Source organism: Cebus imitator, unplaced genomic scaffold, assembly GCF_001604975.1.
Source record: "Cebus imitator isolate Cc_AM_T3 unplaced genomic scaffold, Cebus_imitator-1.0 Scaffold142, whole genome shotgun sequence".
Classification (NCBI taxonomy): Eukaryota; Metazoa; Chordata; class Mammalia; order Primates; family Cebidae; genus Cebus; species Cebus imitator.
This window is the reverse complement of record NW_016107457.1, coordinates 4668145-4689959: the sequence shown is the minus strand read 5'-3', so window position 1 is coordinate 4689959 and position 21815 is coordinate 4668145. Positions and strand designations below refer to the sequence as shown.

The window sequence follows — 21815 nt, the reverse complement described above, 5'->3', positions numbered from 1 at the left end:
GTTTTTATGGGCTCAAAAATGGAGTAAGTACATGCTGATTGGTCCATGGGAAGCCATGGGCGGGCCTGGAAAAAGTACCATCAGTTCTCACCTAGGTCAGGGACTCCACCTGGAACTGGCAGCCCAGCCTCCAGACTAACCTTGGCTTGAAGGTGACGTTTAACCAGGGACCTACCTCTTTCCACTTAGCAACGTGTCGGCTTCCCTCTGCTATCAACATGCCATCCACAGTGACCAGACTGTCCGCACCGAGGGACACCTGCAGGCTTGTGTCAAGCCCCCTCAGTCCCCTGGCCTCTCTCCCACACTTGTCAGTGCCCAAGGTCCGGAGGTAACTGAGGCAGTTGGGGGAGAGGGGGCTGGCATGTCAGTGCTGCTCCAAACATGTGCATACCTGACCAGGTTGCGACAGTGCCCAGGCTCAGCTACAACTTTGCTCTGCATTGAAGTGGGCTCTGGGAGCAGCGTAAGGCCAGGGGGCAGGAGCAGGCACTTCCAAGCCTGCAGGGGTAGGAGGCTTCCTGGGCTCCTGAGAGCAAAGGGATGCATGGATCTGGAGCTGCAGCTGGGTGGCCAGGCAGCTGCATCTGTACCTGAGAGCACAAGCTCTCACCCCACCAACTTGGTAGGGTGCAGGGCTCCTGCTGGGATCACCTGTTCCCAGCCACTGCCGGCACCACAGAGTTCACAGCCCCGGCTGCATCTCACTGCAGCTGGCATCCTTGTAGTGGCTGCTCCAAATGGGCCACCACCACCATCATCATCATATAGATTATATGACCCTGACAATGAACAACTTCTCTTATGACTTCAACTATTGTGTCCCTAATGTGAGGATCCATAAAGTGATAATCCTCCTATACCCCCAGCTCTACAATTATGATTTTTTGCCAGGAAATAAACAATCTGGAGTTTGTAGAAGAAAGTGGGGAAAGGAGTACATCTGTCAAACACCAGTGAAAGAGAGAAGGAGAAAGAAAGCTAAAACGGATTGATCTGACTGCTTCTACGTGCAGATTCTGTTAGAGGCATTGCCTCACAATCCTTACACCACCTCGACAGACAGAGCAACCATCCATTCATTCAACAGCTATTTACTGAACATCTGCTATGTGTAAGGCTGTGTACAAGGAGCTTGGGATACTTCAGTAAGCAAAAGAAATACTCTTGCCCCTCTGGAACTTATATTCCAACAGTAGAGACAAATTATATAGAAAATGATTTAGTTACAATCCTCTTATGTGTTGTAAAGAAGAGTTAGACCATGCAGTGGGGAGCTTACATATATGGGAGACCACAGCAGGAAAGTTTTTGGAGAAAAATCATATTTACAATGAGATAGTAAGCATGAATAAAAATTGGCAAGGCAGGAAGAATGAATTGCACAGGAACTTGACACAGAAAAGAATATGGTGAGTCCAAAAGTCATTATAATCCTCACTCTACAGGCGAGGCTTACACATACATTTGTCTCTTAAGTTGCTTGCTTATCCAGGCTCTCATTGCTCCAGACTGGGTGGCGAGGCTTAATATTAGGCCTACTGGATTTGAAACATTTTTTAAAATAATATCTACCTGGTTCCCTTTTGATGACCACACCTATATCCTGCTAGTGTTAGTGTTTTAAAGTGACCCCAAAATGCACACAGTTTGAGTCTCTCATCTGTTGGAAGGTGACCTATTGGTTGTAGTAGATCACTGGTTGTGACCTTGAAAACGCTATTTAGAGTGGAGCAAGTCCTTCTACTAGAAATCCCGCAGCAGGAAGGGCGAGAGAAGAGCTAGAAAGGGGACTTTCTCTTCTTTATTCCTAGAAAGATGGATTGAGCAAGTATTCCTGCATTTTGCAAAGCCCAAAGGGATACTGGGCATTATATTTATACTGTGGAAAAGATCACCATTATGACTTATTTACCATCTTTCAAGTTTCTGGTTACTGCCTAACAACACTCCTAACCAACTCTCAAGGCACTGAGTTGATTATAGTTATTATTAAGCTGAAAGTTAAGAAATTGCTCACAAGAAATCTGCATCCTGTCACGTACCAAGGCCGCACATATTTGTCCCAGCTCTTTCTCTGAGTGCAGATAAACACGTCCAGTGTCAGGGAGCTTTTCAACATTTCAATGGCTTAGTGGGATGCTCTTTTGAACCCAGAGGGCAATTACTAAAACTTAAGGTAAGTGGGGAGGGGAACAGAAACGTGATTGCAAGCCCAAACAAGTGAAGTCCAGGGGACGGCTTAAGTTGCGCATTAAGTATAATCTTTTGGCTTTGACAAGAAGGTGAGGTGACCAGTAATTAGCCATTCAAATCTAACCCTAAGCACCATGACTCGGATGGGAAGTAGGCGGCTGCCCGGCCCACAGTTTCTAGCAGTTGAGAGCTTTGCAGGCAGGAGCTCATCTTGAGCCTAATAAAGTGATTTTTAAGAGTGAAGTTGTTTGTTGGTTTGTTTTTCAATGTGTACACTTTGGTGTTTGTTTTTTTCCCCCCTCAAAAGTATTGGCAAGAATAGATCAGGGCACTAGCTAAATGACTCACAGCAAGGCCCTGGAAGAACTGAGAAACTGGCTACTTGTGTAGTTCATCCTTTACGGCTTCCCACTGCTGACGTGAGCTCACCTTTCAGAAGCGTACTTTCACGGGACATATCCATCCCAAGTTGGCAGAGAGAGATCCTTTGAAGCTGTCAGCAAATCCTTCCCATCAGCAAGGCATTCAACATTTGAAATAGGTGTAAATCTCAGTCTATAAATTCATGTGTTCAAGAAACAGATAAAATTTTTAGATTTCCTTACATCAAATTAAATTTGGATTCTGAGTAACCAGCCCACCAAGCTGGCAGGAAATTTAATCCAGCCATGCTTGGGCTGCTCTCACACCCCACGCACATGAATTCTGCCAAAGTCTGGGTCTTACAGAGTACAGGGTCTTATGCAATGTGGAGGGAAGACTACTCCAGTATTTTGTCATCTGTCTACACTGGTTAGTGCTGAAATAGCAATTGTCCCAGTCTACACAGCCCATGTAGGTCTCATCTCTGCTATTTCAGGCCACATGTGGGATGCCAGGGATCTCTAGGAGGTGAGAAAACCCACCCTTAGGGTCTAGCCTCCCTTGAAAGCACACACTGCCTCCTCCCTTCTGAGGGGTACACTCATGTAGCGATTTCCCGGGCCCCACAGCTCACAGGAGCAACAGAGCTATCTCTTCTCCAGCCTAGACAAGCAGCTTCTTTTTTACTCCTTTCTTGCCTTAAGCAAGGAATAACAAGTCTGATTACCTGTTTGATGTGAAGAGAAAGTATAAAACATAAGGAGAGCAAACACCATTGAGTTGACCACAGTCAGCCTCCTCTGTGTGTCCGCGGGAGGGTAGGTAGTGACTGAAACATCTAAGTGGTTATCAGGTGAGAATCTCAAGTATGCAAAACTCCCCCGTACACATGGTTGAGTGATGGAGGTCCAGCCTGTACAGTACTCCGATTAACGCCAGAGTTTGAGGATAACTGAGTTAAACAAAAGGAAGGAACAACAACCAAAAAAGACTGTTTGCAAATGTCTAAAATCCCTAGTAGTAAAACAAAGAATGGAGAGAGAATTCTCCAAGTATTCCTGTTTGCCCGAAGAATTTACAATATTCTGATTTAATATAAAGCCTCTATATCTTTAATATAAGTTGATAGGTTTGCTTATTGTAGGAAGGATTAGAGAGAATGGAGATATTTTAGGCAGGGATTAAATTCTAATTTAATTTTTTGTAAGATTTTTTCCCTCTTTTGTGTTCTTTAGCTTCACTATGTATACATTTATTATTTTCCCTTTAATCGTATTTGGTACTTGTGGAGCACATTGAAGTCCGGGATTGTCATTTTTCAATTCTGGAAAATTCCACAGCAAGCTGTGAATTTAATCATGACTGATGTGACTTTACTAAGTTATCCTTATTGAGCAGCTACCTCCAAGGCCTTGTATTTACTGGAATGGGAGGGGGGTGCGATGGATACACTGTGTGCCGAAGGGGAAAAGCTCCGTGTAGAACACGGTCAGGAAAGCCCAGGCAGCGCATCCCCCGAAGCCCCCGTCTGAAGAGCGGGGATGGAGTTTCCCCGTCTGTGTCATAAAGACGCTCAGAGGCCTTTCCCTGTTCAGACAAGATTTTCCTCAGGAGCTCAACCCGTGAAGCAGCTGCTCTGCTTGAAGCTCTCCTCCTCCCCCTCCAACTGGGGGCAGTCCTGGAAAAATCACAGGAGCTCAGCCAGCTCTACCAGCTCCTGCAGCGCTGGGCTGTTGGCCCACGTGTGATAGAACGCCCTGTGGAAGCTGATTAAACTACCCTTTAAAGAATCCCATCTTCCACAGTGGAGATGTGTACTTGTCTTTAAGGCCTGCTCGCTCATATTTTTGGGAGGATGGGCCCTGGAAGATTCTTTTAGTCATGCAAACATGATTGTGCTTTTGGGAGGAAGCTTGGGCCTCTCTCTGGGGTCGAGGAGTTGAGTCCGAACGTAGAGGCACAGGGAAGCCTCTGTAGGGTAGAGAAAATCTGCAGACAACAACACGAATTGCTTGAATTTTAACGTGAAATTGAAGATCTTTCCGTGGGGCATGGCCCCTCCTTCTATCACTGGTTCCAGCACTCCCAATTGCTTTACACCGGCACAGATTCACATATTTATGGGGCCTGTCTGGCCCCTATGAGCATCTGAGTTCCTGGACCCCTCCTCTATATGTAAAGCCAACGCTGCCCTGGATTTAGCCAAACCAATGAGGTGAAGAATCCTCCCCATACATTTCCACATTGCCCTTTCAACTCTGACCCTTCCAATATGCACTCCTGTCTCCCAACACCACATTAGGACTAACCTCTATTGTTCTTGTTAGCCTGATTTCTATCTCTCTTAGGGCATACAGCAATTTGTCTTGTATTACCGATTTGCATACAGTAGTTCCCACTTACCTGAGGTTTTACTTTTCTAGGTTTAAGTTACCCATGGTCAACCATGGCCCCAAAATAGGTGAATACAATACAATCAGATATTTTAGGAGATGAGGACAGACCACACTGACATAACTTTTATTACTGTATATTGTTGTAATTATTCTGTTTTATTATCAGTTATTGTTGTTAATCTCTTCTTGTACCTAATTTATAAACTAAACTTTATCACAGGTATGTAAGTTCAGGAAAAAACATGTGAGTTCAGTACTACCCACAGTTTCAGGCATCTACTGTGGGTCTTGAAAGCATCCCTAGCACATAAAAGGGGGACTGAAGTATTACTCATTAAAATAGATCTCTGCAGGTACTTGGACAAGTACTCAAAAAAATTTTTTTTTTTTACTTATTCTCAAATTGGATCAGCTCCGACTGCCACAGTGTACAGAAAAACCACAACCATTGTTTCAGCCTCCATTGCCATCAGCGCCTACCTCCAGTGATATGGCCTCTCTCAAGAGCTGTTTGGTGGTAGAGAAGAGAATAAGACCAGTGGCAAATCACTTAAATCTGGTAATATCCAGTTAAAAGGAACAACATATATAGGAAGAAAAGTACAGAATATAATGGACCCTCATTTTAAAAGATGAAACAGACTCCTCCTTGCTAATGACGGCTTGGGAGGAGGAGAATGTGAGGATGCAAATTTTCATACAGAAACCTCGCTCCACCCTTTCCAGTCTCTCTTGTATGGACTCGATTGGGCTGCTGGTTATTGTAACCAGGGCCAACCCACCCACTCAGGTGGTGGCTTTACCTCCAATTCCAGGTCATTTTGGCACACCAGGCGAGGTGCACCCGCACCTTTCCAGTTCTGAAAGGAAAAGAAAGGTACTGCCATCATGAATGGAGCCAGTGTGTAGAATCATAAGTCACAGCAAGACTACAGGCAGCACCATGTCCCATTCATTTAAATAAAGAGAGCTGACATATTTTCCCAGGCTAGAAACAGAAATTGCATTAATGTGCTAATTGCAATCAGGACTATGTCACTTTGCCTTTTTATTCCGTTCAAATTTTTGTTACCCTATATTAAAAATCATACACCACTCTGCATTTCCCTAAATATTTTAATTGGTATATTTTAGTCTGGATGTGTGTACATTCTCTGTTCCCTCCCATCTGGGTGTAATTTTCCATCGTCTCCCCCTGATGATCCGCATTTTCTCCTTCAAGTCCCTCCTGTAAACCCACTTCTGTGGATCTTGCTTTCACATTATGCCATTAAAAGCTCCAGCTGGAAGGAAGTGCCTCTGAATGGAGTCCAAGGGAAGAAACAAAGAAGATGGAAACCAGATGCCATTGAAGTCATCCCCATGTGAGTCATGGTTTTCTCCTGGAAAGTATCTATCTCAATGCTGTGCATCTTTTCAGTTTGAAGCCCACTAGACAGAAACCCTCCCTCAATCTATGTGTGTTTTAGCCATCCTCAGTAGAACCATATATTTTGAATACTATTGGCATACAGTAAATGTATACATAGTACTAACAATAACAGATACATATTTATTAGTTAGGTTTTAGATACAACGTAAGAGTCATTTCCTTCATGGGTCATTTACCCACTCTCCTTCCAGGCCCCTTCTTTGCCAGCTATTCTCAGGATTTGAAGTGAATGCTCTAGTTTGATAAGAGCATGGTCTAGGATTGTTCAGTATGAAAAACAAATAATAACAACAACAACAAACACAGATAAAGCCAATGCTGACCTCCAGAGGTTAGAATCAACATAACTTTTCTTGTTTTTAAGTGCAATTTAAACTAATTTCTGTGTAACAGATCATATCATCGCTGAAGTGTATTCATTCAGGTAGCAAAAAAACAAACAAACAAACAAACAAAAAATAACAATACAGTGAGAAGAAGATCCCTGTTTTCCCCAAGTGGTTTTAAGAAACAGCTTTCAAAACTCTTCTAGAAGGGTATTCAATTCAGCCAGTAGCGAAAATGTAACTGGCAAGATCTAATGTTGTTTTAAAAAAAACACATGTGCGTGCACCCACATACACACACATTTATATACCCACACAATATTATATATATATGCGTGTGTGTGTGTTCAAGATGGTGGACTGGGTGCACGCATTTATCTACGCTCCTTTTCAAAATTCTGCTCAAGAGTCAGTTAAGGGAATAAATTCATAGCCATGCTGAAGACAAAAAAGGAAACCATCAGCAGACATTTTGATACTTTTCTGGAAGATGGAAAGAAAGTGAATAGTATGGATAGATGAATGAGCAGAGAAAGCAGCACCCCAGATGTACTCAGGAGGAGGCTGCTGAAAGACTGGAATGTTCTTCCAAAGAAGCCTTGAGGAATCCTCACATTGGACATGAACAGATTCAGAACTCAGGAATGGAAAGGGGAGCAAAAACCAGGTGGTTAACGGCAGGTTGTCAGAGAATGGCTGCACCGTGACCTTTGGCATCTCTCTCCTCCTCTCCCATGCATGGCAGATGGAACAGTAAGAGGGGATTCCGAAACCCACATCCCCTCCCAAGATCTGATCTATTAAGAAAATAACGTATCTCCCAGGGAAAAGCTAAGGATTGTTGTATGGGATCTGGCATTCCACAGTGAAGCCCTCTGTTTTGGTGTTTTGAGGTGAACAGAAAGTCATTTGCATGATTCTCTGTGCTTGCATCCTAAAGGGAAGCTTGTGGTTGATACATCCCACCCACGTACACAGCCAGCCACCAACCTCAGTTATGCTTACTAAGGAGACACCTACTCAGTGGCAGGGAGCTGCACCTGACACCCAGCCACCATTGTTAATTACCTAGTTCTTCACACATAAATATAAAAATAATTAAGAATAATTAAGCTGACAAAGTGGAAATGGGGAATGAAAGAGAACTGTTATGTGTTTGGTGTCAAAGGATACTATCTAACACCAAAGTTCAAGAAATAAAAGTTTAAGTCTATTGTTTAAAGTTGTAAGTGTTACTGTGGTTTGCCATCTCATATCCATTTCCCGTATATGTAGATAGCAGAACCCTGACCTTGATTCAAGGTAAGCCTTCCTTCTCTACTCTTAGCTCAGATGCTTTGGACAAATCTGAATGTAACTCTACACCCATGATGGGATATGGGATCTAGGTCTAGGCCAAAGTGTACAACCTATGCCCTTGGCCACATCACTTGTTTTGAAATGAACAAGCCAACTCCATCTGCTTAAGTGGTATAGAAAATTACTGTTCAGAAACATTCTCTGCCTCCTTCTCACTCCCATGGGAGAAGAGTACTTCTCCATTCAGTTGGTTTGGGGTACAGTCATGTGACTTTCTTTGGCTAATAAGATGTTAGCAGACATGACACAGCATAGGTTAACATGTATTTGTGCAGCCAGTCTTGTGCTCTTGTGCCTCTGTCATCACCATGAGAATATGCTTAGGGTGGGTCACGGGTCCCAGGAAAGAAGATAAGAGACGTATGGAACAGAGCTGAGCTACACTAGCCCAGAAGAGTAAGATCAGCAGAGATGTGCAGACAAGCCCAGCCTAAATTAGCCTAAATCAGTTGACACCCCCAGCTGACCTCAGAAGTCTGAGCAGCTCCTACCAAGATCAGCAGAACCCCCACCGAGCCTAGATCATCTGATTGTTGTAACCACTGAGAGAGAGAGAGAGAGAGAGAGTGTGTGTGTGTGTGTGTGTGTGTGTGTGTGTGTGTGTGTGTGTTTTAACTGAGCATCATTGTGGCCACAGTTAAATAGCATGACAAGAAAGACACATGCTTACTTTCCTGCTATTCTAGAGTCTAAGAGGATATAAAGCCAGAGCTACAGCTGTGGTCACCACATAGAACTTGAAGATGAAGCTTGCAGACTAAAGACAGCTGAGCTGAAATCAAGTCCTGCTCACATTGAGCTCTCAGCTTAGCCTGATCTAATGCCAGTTCTGCCTCTGATCTTGTATATATGAGCCAATAAATTCCCTTTGTGTAGCTGAAATAAGATGGATTTGGCTTTTCTTAATCCCACTTGCAATCAGAAGAATCTTAACTAATAACTGAAGTTTATAGATAACCAATGATAGAAATAAATTCATAAGAATGAGAAGAGAGGGATGTAGAAAAGGTGTACATAAAATAATTCCTCGTCTTGCACAGTATGGACAATATAATGTTCAATTAGGTAAATCAGGAAATATAAATATAGTCATGTTTTATGGTCTTAGAGATGATCATGGGAAAGGACTGAAATGAGAAATAAAGTAGGTTACCTGTGATTACTAGAACAGAGAGTATGACCAAGGGATGAGGTATTCATTTTTTTTTTATCTTATGGAGATCTGCACTGTCCCATGGGCTGCCACTAGCTGCAGTTGGTCATTTAAATTTAAATTAATTAAAATTTAAAATGCAGTCTCTTGTTCACAGTAGCAGCATTTGTAGTGCTCAACAGCTAGCTACATGTGGCTAGTGGCTACTGTACTAGACTGAACAGATATTGAATATGTCCCTCACCATCGCTGCAGAAAGTTCAGTGGGACAACGCTGCAGTGAAGTGTCAGGAGTCACTGCGTAAAGTCAATAAATCAAACAACAGAAGTTTAAATATATCATTCAAAATTGCTCCATCACGATTTCATGGTATAGGCCCTGGAGAAAAAACAACTTATTTTCATTTCAAATCCCAGCTCTGACACTTATGAGTACCAAACCTTCGGCAAGTCACATTCATTTTTCTGTACTTCAATTCACTCATCGGTAAAATGACAGAATATATATGCAGAGGTCTGCATATGTCTCACAGCAACCTTTCTTGAAAGGCTGTGAGAATTAAATAACCAAACATATATGTTATTATGTTTTGTGCCTAGCATGTGGTAAACATTCAATATTTATTTTTTAGTTTTTATCCTTCTCTAAGTTAGATTTTACCATATGCACATAGTTTAAATAAACTATGCATATGAGATTTATAAATCAGCACTTAAATATAAATGTAATATTTAATTTTTACCTCTCATATACAGTATATGTACATATACACATATCTCAGCTCTAGTTCATGGGATTATGGATGCTTTCATTTTCTTCTTTGTACATTTCTATAGTTTCCAAATTTCTCTGTTGAACATGTATTATCTTTATCACCAGAAAAAAAAAATTTTTACTTTGAAAGATACCAACATATTTTCAAATGAACAACGTTCTACATCTGGATCATTTGCTTTTGCTGATTTGGTCCACAGGGGCCCATTACATAATCTGTTGTTAGCCATCTAGGGCTTCATGACCTCTTTCCTGGGCTATTACAAAATCCTCCTGACTGGTCCCCTCCCCCAGCCAGTTCTCTCCCAGCCTCCCTGTGCTGTCTCCACAGTGCTGCCAGAGCGATCCTTCCACAGCACAACATTTATAACACTCCCCTGCTTAAAACCTGTCAGTGCTTTTCTGTCCTTTACAAATTAACTGCCCAGTCCAAGGCATGCCCCACCAAAGCCTTCCCATTCTAACCTTGCCTGCCTTTCCAGTCTTTTAACCCACCACCAAATGTATCCAAGCCTCCACCCACAAGCCACAAGGAGGAACATTCTTCTACCCCTTCTCCATTTCCAGTTGGAAGTCTCCTTCATCCTGCAAGATGTGCCTAACTTCGCACTAATCTCCCAAAGCAGAGCTCGGAGCTCCCACTCCAATCGGCACCGCTGTCTCCAAGCCTGCTCTGCTGAACAGCAATTATTTGTTTACATTCCTGACTTACCCTCAAGTATGTGCTCCTTAAGAGTGTGGCATCTTTGTCTTCCTGTGTCCAGCCCAGAGACAGACATGAAAGAGTGCTTAATAAATGGTTGTTGCACAGATAGATTCAGAATGAAATTGTCTTCATTAAAAAAATAAATGTTCACTGTAGAAAATTAGGAAGTCTAGGTAAATCAGAAGACAAAAAATATGAAGCACATATAACCCCACCTCTCAGTAACATTAACACTTTGGTATATGTCCACAGGCTAGATTAGAGGTTCTCAAACTTTCTTGGTTCATGGCATGCTCAGTGTTTCAGTAAATTTGTCTAGCATTTTAAACCAAAAAAAAAAAAAAATTATGTTTATCCTGTAGTTTAGTCCAAAAACCTTAATGGCAGTATGTAGTTCCCAGTGTCCAAAGGTGTGTCACTGTGTTTCCCTAAAAATTTTTGAATATCCTGGGATGGGGGTTACTGTGAATTCACCACAGTGCCCCAGGATGCCTTGACACACAGTTTGGGAATCACTGGTCTAAACATTCTAAAAGGATCTTTTAAAATAAAGTACATTGTCATATTGTACAGACTTTTGTTAATCTGTGATTTCTATTTAATAAGAAGTAATACATGACTTTCCTGCTTGGTAACTGCTTATCTACCAATAGCTAATATTTGATGAGTACCTGATAAGTTCCCCATGAGGAAGTTGTAATATTACATAAGTATCTTCATGAAGAAGCTGAGACACTGAGTTGTACATGAACAGCCAGGCATAAGTAAAAAAAAAAAAAGGAAAAAAGAAAGTTGAGGCACCGAGAATTTAAGAAACTTTACCAAAATCTAATAGCTAGTAAGTCCACAATCAGGCTGCAAACCCAATAAATCAGGTTTTAGAATCCATATTCTTTTAACCTTCACAGCATCCTTTAAACAGGGTGTGAGGCTACAGTGAAAAACTGAAGAGTGGGGTGTGAGGTTACAATATTTGGGATATGTTTTAAGTAAATTGTAATGCATCTTTGTATTGTAAAGACGTATTACAACTTACTTAAACCATATTCCAAATATTAGACATTTAAATTGTTTCCAGGTTTTCACTATTTTCAACAACCTTGAAATGAACATCTTTATGGCTACAAACTTTCATGTTTATTGCATTGGGGAAAAAGCTATAGAAGTAGAATTTCTTTGCCAAACATTACAGTTTCTCAAAGAACTAAAAATAGAACTACCATTTGATCCAGCAATCCCATTACTGGGTATCTACCCAAAGGAAAAGGAATCAATATATTAAAAAAGACACCTACACCCACATATTTATTGCAGCACTATTCTCAATAACAAAGATATAGAATCAATCTAAGTGTCCATCCATCAACAGATGATAGGATAAGGAAAATGTGGTACATAAACACAATGAAATACTATGCAGCAATTAAAAAGAATGAAATCACTCTTTTGCAGCAGCATGAATGGAACTGGAGGCCGTTATCTTAAGTGAAACAACTCAGAAACAGAAAGACAAATACCGCCTGTTCTCACTTACAAATGGGAACTAAATAATGTGTCCATGTGGACATAGAGTGAGGCATGATAGACACTGGAGACTCATAAGGCTGAGAGACTGAAAGGGATGGGGAAGTGGATAGTGGGAAATTACTTAATGGGCACAATGTATGTTATTTGGTGATGGATACCCTAAAAGCCCTGACTTCACCACCGCAAAATCTATTCATGTAATAAAATTACACTTGTACCCATAAATTTATTTTAAAATTTTTTATAAAGGTAAGATGTACAAACTCCAAGTTTTTTTGGCTCATGTGTTCCAGTTAATTTACAAAATAGGTTGGATACATTTTTATTCCATTCTTTGTTTTTTCTAATCCTCACAAACACTGAATACTGTTATTATTTTTTTAAATCTTACCAATAAATCTTCCTAAGTCGGAAAGATACACTTACATTTTACAACCCTTTCCACAACAAAGATTGTATTTATGGAGCAGTGAAGGTGGCAGTAGGAAGGACTCAAAGGACCTGGGCCTGCCCAGTCCTCCTGTGACCGTAAGAGAATAACTGAATATCTTCATTTCTACTTGTCTACTAATATGACCAGTGCTTTTCAAACTTTTACAGAAATATCCCAAAGATACAAGAGAATAAAAACTTATTCCTGGAGTTAGGAACCTGGGATGCACTGATCCAAAGAGACTCATTGCAGATGTGTAGTTTTTTCTCCTCTCAGATTCAGGCCCAAACTGCCTTCTTCTCCATAAGATGTTGGTGTTTTTCATACAGTAACATGAGTTTTTTTTTTTTTTTTTTTTTATTTTTATTTATCAAATAGAATTGTTGCTCCAGGGAGATAGATGTACAATAATGTAATACGTAGCTTCAAGGGCCCCAAGAGACTTCTGTGTACTCCACTTTGAGAAGCAAGCAATTCACTTCAAGATTCTTTCGACCTCGGTCAGTGTAAGATTCTAGAGAACAAGATCTGTTCTACAGTTAACCATGAACTGTGCAATCATTATTCTGGGGTGGGGTGGTTAATTTTCCTAGAGGGGTCAGCATTCTGCTTTCCCATCAATTTCCTTGATTCCTAGTACAGAGATGGCCTTTCCTGTCTGTTCTGACCATACCTAGCCATCACTGGAGAGGCTGACAATTTAGATCCACATCCTAGAGTCACTAATAATAATAGTATTTCCATCTCCACCCTGAAATCAACACCCAGCTCTCTTAATTAACTTCCTTCTACTCTAAATTTGTTTCATGGTAGAGGTAATGTGATGTGGCCATGAAGAAACGCTGTTCTTGGCATAGAAAGGTCTAAGTGAAACTCCTACGTCGACCTTTGTGAATCACAACTTCCCAGAAATTCAGTTTCTGCACTGGCCATATAGAAATAGTAATGGTTCTTATCTCGTCTCTCTGACAAATATGTGGTGAAGATCCTACAAACAAACCTTGGGGCTTAGGGGTATGTATTATTTTTATTATTTAATATCCATCCTCAATCCAGAATCAGAAAAAAAAAATCCTTGTCACATTACCCACGACAGTCCTCCAGTCGGAATGTCGGCAGTTGGGAAGCATGTTCCTGCTCCGAGGAGGCTGCAGTGTCAGCTGGATGATGCTGTGGAGCCGCCTGTACAGGTCTGCACCAGACACAGGGGAAGCCCTTTCGGAAACAATGATGGGCATTGTTGAGCTGGGTGGGGCTAGAGAGGGAATGTCGGTAACCACCAGTGAACCGTAGCCAAGCCCCTACATAGCAAGAAAAGCGCTTTCTCCTGGGATTTGACTTTCTGATGAAGAAGTCGCAACTCAGCTAAAATATTTTAACTCCCCAGGAATGTAAGTCCCACAGCTCTCCAGAGGCAGATGATGAATGCCTCAATGGGTCTTGAATAGGGGCTGGAGCCTCTGCACCAGTTTCCTCTTTAACGCTGCCACCCGCCCTAACCCTCGCCCTCCACAGAACGAGTCACACCAGGGAAGAGTGAGAGCCAGGCTTTATCTCGCTGCCAAGCCATGAGGACCCTTGAGGCCACATCAGACAAGCCACCAACGAGCAGTGCAAATTGAGCAACCTGAACAAAGAAACAAGCTCAGGCGGGCACCACAAGCAAAACAAGGGCAAAGATTGCAGAGGGATGGAAAATGGAGCTGCCAAAGCAGGCACAGAAAAGAGGAGCATCAAGATTCAAATCAGAAACAGTGGGCAATAAAGGGATCGTAGGCAAAAGAAGTGACCAAACTCCTCCCTACATCTCACATGCACAAGGTTGCTCAAACTCCACCTTCCTTATGCTGCAGCCATGGTTTTTCTGCTGTTTCCTGCACATAGCTTTGCTGGGGACAAGAGTGGATGAATGTATAGATCTAAAAGCTGGGCAGTGAGAAGCTATTCCCAGTTGCAAAAAACAACAAGCAAATCTACAGATTGTGCTGAGTTTACACCTCTTGTTCTCCAAAAACGGTTGGTTTCAGAAAAGAAAACTCTTGCCTTGACTATATGTGATGAATATAGAGAAAATAATCTTTATGTCATGAGAATAGGTGTATTTCTGAAAGGACAAAAAGTCTCAGATATTAATTTCATTCGCTAGGCACGATATCCAGGAAATGTTAATCTAAGCACAAAACACACATTTTTTTTTGATCATTTGCTTTTCTTTTGCAAATTAATATCCTTCATCCATTGTCCTTTATTTTCTTCTTCTTTTCTCCTTTTTTAAAATGATACTTTAAGTCCTGGGATACATGTGCAGAACATGCAGGTTTGTTACATAGGTATACACGTGTCATGGTGGTTTGCTGCACCCATCAACCCATCATCTACATTAGGCATTTCTCCTAATGCTATCCCTCCCCTAACCCCCAAAACCACAGGCCCCAGTGTGTGATGTTCCCATCCCTGTGTCCATGTGTTCAACTCCTACTTATGAGTAAGAACATGCGGTGTTTGGTTTTCCGTTCCTGAAACACGCACTTTTAAATTATTCTTCCCAGATTGGTTTCTTGCTGTCTTAACTTACCTACATATGCCACATCAGCTGGTCACCTGTTACTAGTTTTTTGTTGTTATTCAGTTGTTTGTTTGGGGTGTTTTTGTCTGTCTTGGTTGTTTTGTTTCTTTTTTTTTCCTTCTCCTAACTTTATTTGGAGAATAATAAAGCAGCCGAAAGGAACAGGGGTTAGCGGCATGCCTCTGGAGTTCCGGCCCTGTTCTACGTCACAGGGCATAATTTGCTGAGCGCGGTGTAAAATGAAAATACAGGGATCTTTGTTTAAAAATGTTTAAGAATCTCAAGACAGTGACCTCAGAGCATTAAACCAGGTACAGGGCCTTTTTTGACAGTTACACAGTAATTGTGTGACTTGGAAAAATCACCCCGAGAAGTTTTGGGCTTCTTATCTTTAAATTTGGGACAATAATAGTATTTATCTCACAGGCTTATGAAATGATTAAATGAAATGACGTTTGTAATTTCATTTAATTTAATGTAATGCAAAGTGCTTTGCATACAGCAAGCACTTAAACATTATCAACTATTGCTGTTACCAATTACCTGTTTATACGTAATATCAAGAAACTCAATATCCAAACAAAATGAGGAATTAGGCAATAATGAGGTCACACAAGACAATCACCACTACAGTCTTTAATTTTTTTTTTTTTATAATACGGATGGGGGTCTTGCTATGTTGCCCAGGCTGGTCTTGAGCCCCTGGCTCAAGCAATCCTCCCACCTCAGCCTCCCAAAATGCTGGGATTACAGGCGTGAGTCACTGCACCCAGCCTATACTCTTTTCTGTGCTTACATTTTAATTATCTGAACTAGAAAGCTTTGACATAAATTACCCAATTACTTTAGTTACCTCACTCACTTTGGCAATTGAATAGATCTGGTCAGTCAAGACTTAATATGAAGTTGTTCAAATGTACAGTACAATTCAAATGTTCTACCAAAACAATGAATCTCGCTAAGACTCGTGCAAAAAAGTTGACAAACTGCAAAGATTTGGAGATTGAAAAACTAATTTGAGGGGCAAGTGCAAAAGAAAAAGATGCTAGTGACAGTTTTGAGATGGCTGTCATTTACTGCCAGTGTGGATAGATCTCAATATGAGAGCCTATATAAAATGCCCATCCTTTGTAGAGAGGCTGGAGATTGTGGAAGACTTTTTTAAATTCAAATATTATATTGTAAAATGTTCCAGTGATACAGAAAAACACACTAGTAATGTACTCACCACATAGCTTCATCAAATCTTAACCATCTTTACGTATTTGCTCCAGATTTTATGATTTTTTTATTGTAAAATACAAAATACAAAAATACAACCCCAACAAAATAAGTGCATAGCTTAATATAAGGTGAACACTCTTGTAATCACCATTAGGTCAACAGAACTTAGACACCCACGCTGGATGTCCTCCATGAGCCCATTCTAGTCACAAGACTTTCCCTTCCCCCCAAAATAGCCTCTATTCTGACTTTTATGCAAATCACCAAAGAGAGAATTTTATTTTGGTTTGAGACAAAGAAAGAAAAGGAAATCGATATTGGCCATACAATACCAAAATAACACAACTGATAAATAGTATCATAAGCAAGAACCAAAATCTAACAGTAGAAATTTCTCTTGGGCAATAAAAGACTTCCTTTACTCCCCCTCGAATAATTGAAAGCTTTCCTCTCTTTTCCCTTCTCTCACACATGGATTCCACATTTTCCAAATTGGATCCATTTTGGCATTTAGCAACCTCTTCCACCTCTAACACTGAAGACACACTGCCTCTGTTTCTGTAATTATTTAGCTAAAGCCACAAAAAGCTGGGTAATTTTCAAAGTTGGAAAGAATAATTAGCAAGTCCATTAGGGTCCTGCTTCTAATATTAATAACTATATTTTAATATTGAGGCTATTCTATGTCATATTTTTGCTTTTGTTTTTATTTAAGTTGGAGATTATGCTTTGAATAAATTGCTAGTATCTGTGCAAAATTGTTTATTTCACATCTATGATGGATCCATAGCTAGGACCTGGGTAAGGCCAATGCTTTCATCTTACCAGATCCATAGTCTCCTAGATTTGAAAGAAATCTTAGACTTTTTTAAGCCCTCTCCACTTGGTAGATACCTATAATAGAAATCATATCTGTAATAGACACATAATGCATTGATTAGAACTAAAGGGGACAGTTAGGATTCCGGGTACAAGTAAAAAAAAAAAAAAACTCGAAATAGTTTTAGCAAATATGGGAATTTACAGGCACATTTAACAAACTGCAAAAAAGAAAGGGCCAAAGTGACTGCAATACTTTCAAAATTATTTTTATCTCTCAGTTCTGCCTCCACATTGGTATGTCAGCTTTCTTATCCCTAGCTGGTGTTCAGAATCTGAAGGCTGGAGTCATAGCTATCCCCCACTCTGGGCTCATATTTTTGAGCCTCACATTCCTGGTGGGAAAGGGACTCTGTCTCCACTCCTGATGAAAATAAATCCTGAGTGTGTACAACTGCCAAAACTCTGCAAATATACCCTTAAGATATGTGCATTTCATGGTATGTAATTTTTATATCAAAAAGAAAGTCTGTAAACAAATACTGAATCCTACTTAATGAACTCAAGCTGAAATATTTATGGAGAGTGTACTCATATTTACAATCCATTTTGAAATGCAAGAAAAATAATCTGAATTAATAGCTGGCGAGAAGGATAGATAGGAGATAAAGCAAATGTCGTAAAACGTTAATGGCTACTGGTAGAGCTTTGGTGGCGGTGTTCACAATACAGTTCTTTCAACTTTGTAATATGTTTGAAATTTTTCATAATAAAGAGTTGGGGCAGAAATAATCCCAAGGAGAGACTCTACTTCAGCTAGCTTGGGTCCCCTACCCAGTGCTGAACCAATGTGAGAGGTAAGACACTGACTGCTCAGTTTCCATCAGTTGTCTGACATGAAACCATTCAGCACCACCGGAAAGGCACTGTCACAGAGCTCTTGCTCAGGACACATGTTAGAGCAGGGAGTGGAAACAGAAGGGTTTGTAGGGAATTGTGGTTCCTCCCAAAGAAAAAGGTAAAGCACAGACAAGTAAAGGAGCACACCATCAGGAGGCAGGCAGCCACCCCACGTGACTCCTTGACAGTCTTCAGAACAACAGGGTGAATGGTAGGTTCTGACTGAGTCCTGCACTTTGATGGTGTCTCTCCTTGCCGTTCTCAAATCAAAACTAACAATGGAATCCGACGTTTCTTAGCCAGTGACTTTTAAATACATGCCACAAGGAGCTGGAGAAAATAACAGACTATGCCAGAGTGTGAGTGACCAGTATTTCAGAGTAAAGACACTTCTTTACGGATGGGCTAGTTTTCAACCATTTGCTAGATACTGACTTAAAAGTGAAGCAGTTTATATCACTTGGCATCTCACTCCTGTGAAGCCCAGATTCAACAATAAAAAACAAACCAACCAACAAACTAATAAATGTATATATATTATATATAAGTTTATATACATATTTATACTAATATATATGTTTGTATACATATATTAGTTTAGTAGATTGGGTTAGCTTGTATGTAAATGGGAGTTCATCCTTTCCTCCCAGCCAAGAGAGGGCTTAAGCATTTGGTCTTCAATACAATTATGTATTAATGTACGTATTTTTGTACCAAATTATTAAAAGGCCCAAATTTCTTTCTCTCCGACTCTCTTTTTCTATCCAACTTTTGGATATTGGCTTTTATCAGGAATTTTAATAGTCAGCATTACGAGATAATACACCCTTGCCTAGAAAATTCAAAACACATTTGCATAGTTTCTAATTGACAGGAACATGAGGTCAGGTTTGCTAAATGAAGCCGGGTGTCCTCAACTTGGCTGAGAACGGTGTATGTTAGCCAAAGCCACCTCAGCCTTTTGTCTTTTTCTACTTGATTTAGGAGCCTCCTAGATGCTCCATTCTTTCCTCCACTACCACATCCCACACATCAAAACTAGTAACTCAGCTGCTCCTGTCAGTCCCAGGCCAGCACAGGGAAAGAGCAGCTGCAGGCCCAGCCGGCCCCTTGACCCAGGGTGGCAGAAGCCCGGAACTCCACAAAATGACCAGCAACTAGAGAGTCAACCACACAGGCTTTTTTGAATGGATTTTTTTTGTCCTCCCCAAATTTTATAGCCATTCATTTCTGCAAGATATGCAGCAATCGTTTTCAAATTCTATTATGATAAAGAAAAAACATCCCTGGAAGCTCTGTATCTGACACTTTGCTATGTTTCCTTCTGCCTAGCCCTCCAAAGCTATAATTATGAATTTAAGGAGCAATAATGACAAGATCAGCTAGCACGTATACAGAACTTACAGTACACCACACACAATGCTACTCCCTTTACATACAGTAGTTCATTTAATATTCTCAACTGCTTGATGCGGTGCCTATTAATATTTCCATTTTACAGATGAACAAATGGAGACACACAGAAATTGAACAATATCTTCCCCAAGTCACATGGCTAGGAATTGGCAGAACTGGGATTCAAAGTCAAAGACGGTGCATTCACTACGGTGCTATAAAAATGGAAGAAATTGTAAGGGGAATGTCTTCCCAAGAGCACACAGGAGCGGGGAATGGAAACTTGAATTTGCCACTTGAAACCCTGGGTCCTTTTCTGATACAGTACAAATAGAACTGTGGGACTCTTGAGAACTTTCTCATAAAGAAGGAAAGGAGAGCCATCCCAGAGTGCAGTGACATGGGTTTTCCAACCTCACACTTACAGAATTTGGCTAAAGATCACAAATTGTGTCTATGTGAGTGGAAACTGTTCAAAAAAGACCAAGAGATTTGGCCAAATCAGCTCTACTCAATCTATAAGGGTATCCTATGAAACAAGACCAGAGTCCCTGGATTTATGGTGCCTAAGACTACAGCCAACAGAAGATGCTGGATCTCTGCCATGTTCCAATTGTTTACACATAGGGGGACCCTACCATGGTCTGACTGAGGCCAATGAAAAAAAAGAACTATGAGAAGAGCAAACAGACTTCTACTTTGAATTGGTGGTTCTCAACTTTGAACCTTATTCACTATAAAAAAATTCTTTTTTATAGTGAAAAATTTCAAGCATAAATAAAAGTAGAGAAAATGGTATAACAAATCCCACATACCCAACACCTATCTTGAACAATTATCACCACCTTGCCCTTCTTGCTTAGATCTTTTTAAAAACAGAAATCGTAAAACCTCACTCTAGGAAAGTGTCACTCAATAGCTGGGGTCTCTGAATCTTTTTCAAAGCTCTCCATGCAATTCTGATGAGCAACCTGGTTGGAGCTGCCTCATCCCTGCTCTCGGAACTGGCGACTGCACCTGCCTGAAAGAGGTAAGAAGGCTTCCCTGGAGTTGATGGCATGGCATTCCATGACTCACAAGAAGAGATTCAAACCTTCAGAAGTTTAACTGCCAGGGCCCATGCAGGAAAGAATTCATTTCAGGTGATTCGAATGAATAAGAGCTAAGGAAGGGAAGGGCAGGTTAAGGAATAGTTAGGGTGATGGATGCATCCAGAGACTAACAATAAGAGAGGCTATTACCAGACTCCTAGGGCCATTACCAGCCCTGGGCCCGGGGCCAAGAGAGTTGCTAGAGTCTATGGAAAACTAGAACCATAGTTAAGGGGCTACTTGGCAGAAGCTCTCATTTGAAGTAATTGAGCACAGCTACTTCTAGAGGCATACTACAGAAGCCTCTAGAAGGGCTCAGAAGTTATATCCTGACCTCTCTTCCCACCCTCCTGTCTCCTACCAGGGCCTCTCAATGGCCAAACTCAACTAGAAACCAGACAGCACACCAAGAGATGTATCTGCAGGGATCAGCCTGCCAGGACACAGAGAAGAGCAGAGAATGCATCTGGGGAGCAGAACGAGATGGGAAATGAGGGCAGAGAATAATTAGCAGGAGAATAAATCTGTCTTTCCCAACTATGGAGTGAGAGGAAATGGCTGATGCTTCCTGGAGTCAGTCTGATGCTTCTCAGCTCTACAAGATGCCAAGTCAAAGGGCAGAGAGATTGGCTAATCCTTGATAATATCAGCCCAAAATCCTTGTCATGGATGGCATTGAGATTGCTTCGGTGGAACAGATGAATGTACCCCTTTTTTCAAAGTCAAGCTGTACTCCATGGGGGCAAAAGTTCAAAACTGTAATCACTGCCTATTTAAGCTGTCACAGTGGAGAGGCCTGGCTTAATTTTTTTAAGTTAACATTATTTACCGGTCCTGGGGACATTAGTTCTCAGTGAAGGGCTGTTAAAGGCGATTACATCCTCATTGCCATTTATTCTCAATTTACCAACTAAAAGGACAATGTAGGGGTTCTGATCACAGAAGTTTTATGGAGCCCATTTTCCCCTTGAAATCCTGAACTCCATTATTTGCCAGTTGTTTAAAAGCTAGCATTTCAGTTTTCAAAGCTACAATCACATTTATTTTCTGGTTAAAGAGCAAGAGAAGAAAAACAACTCCTCAGGTTGAAGTTAATGTTTTTAACTCCTTCTCCCCAAGACACACACACACACACACACACACACACACACACA

The 21815-nt window shown here is 41.0% G+C and overlaps 1 protein-coding gene across 1 annotated transcript in view; it reads right to left on the bottom strand.

Annotated features, from left to right (window-relative positions):
• Window positions 1-21815, bottom strand: part of ZNF365 (zinc finger protein 365) — a 101380-nt gene that overhangs the window by 14128 nt on the left and 65437 nt on the right. Inside the window, exon 4 of the mRNA XM_017542322.2 lies at window positions 5759-5815. Coding sequence (XP_017397811.1) covers window positions 5759-5815 — 57 coding nt within the window. The remainder of the gene's footprint in view (window positions 1-5758; window positions 5816-21815) is intronic.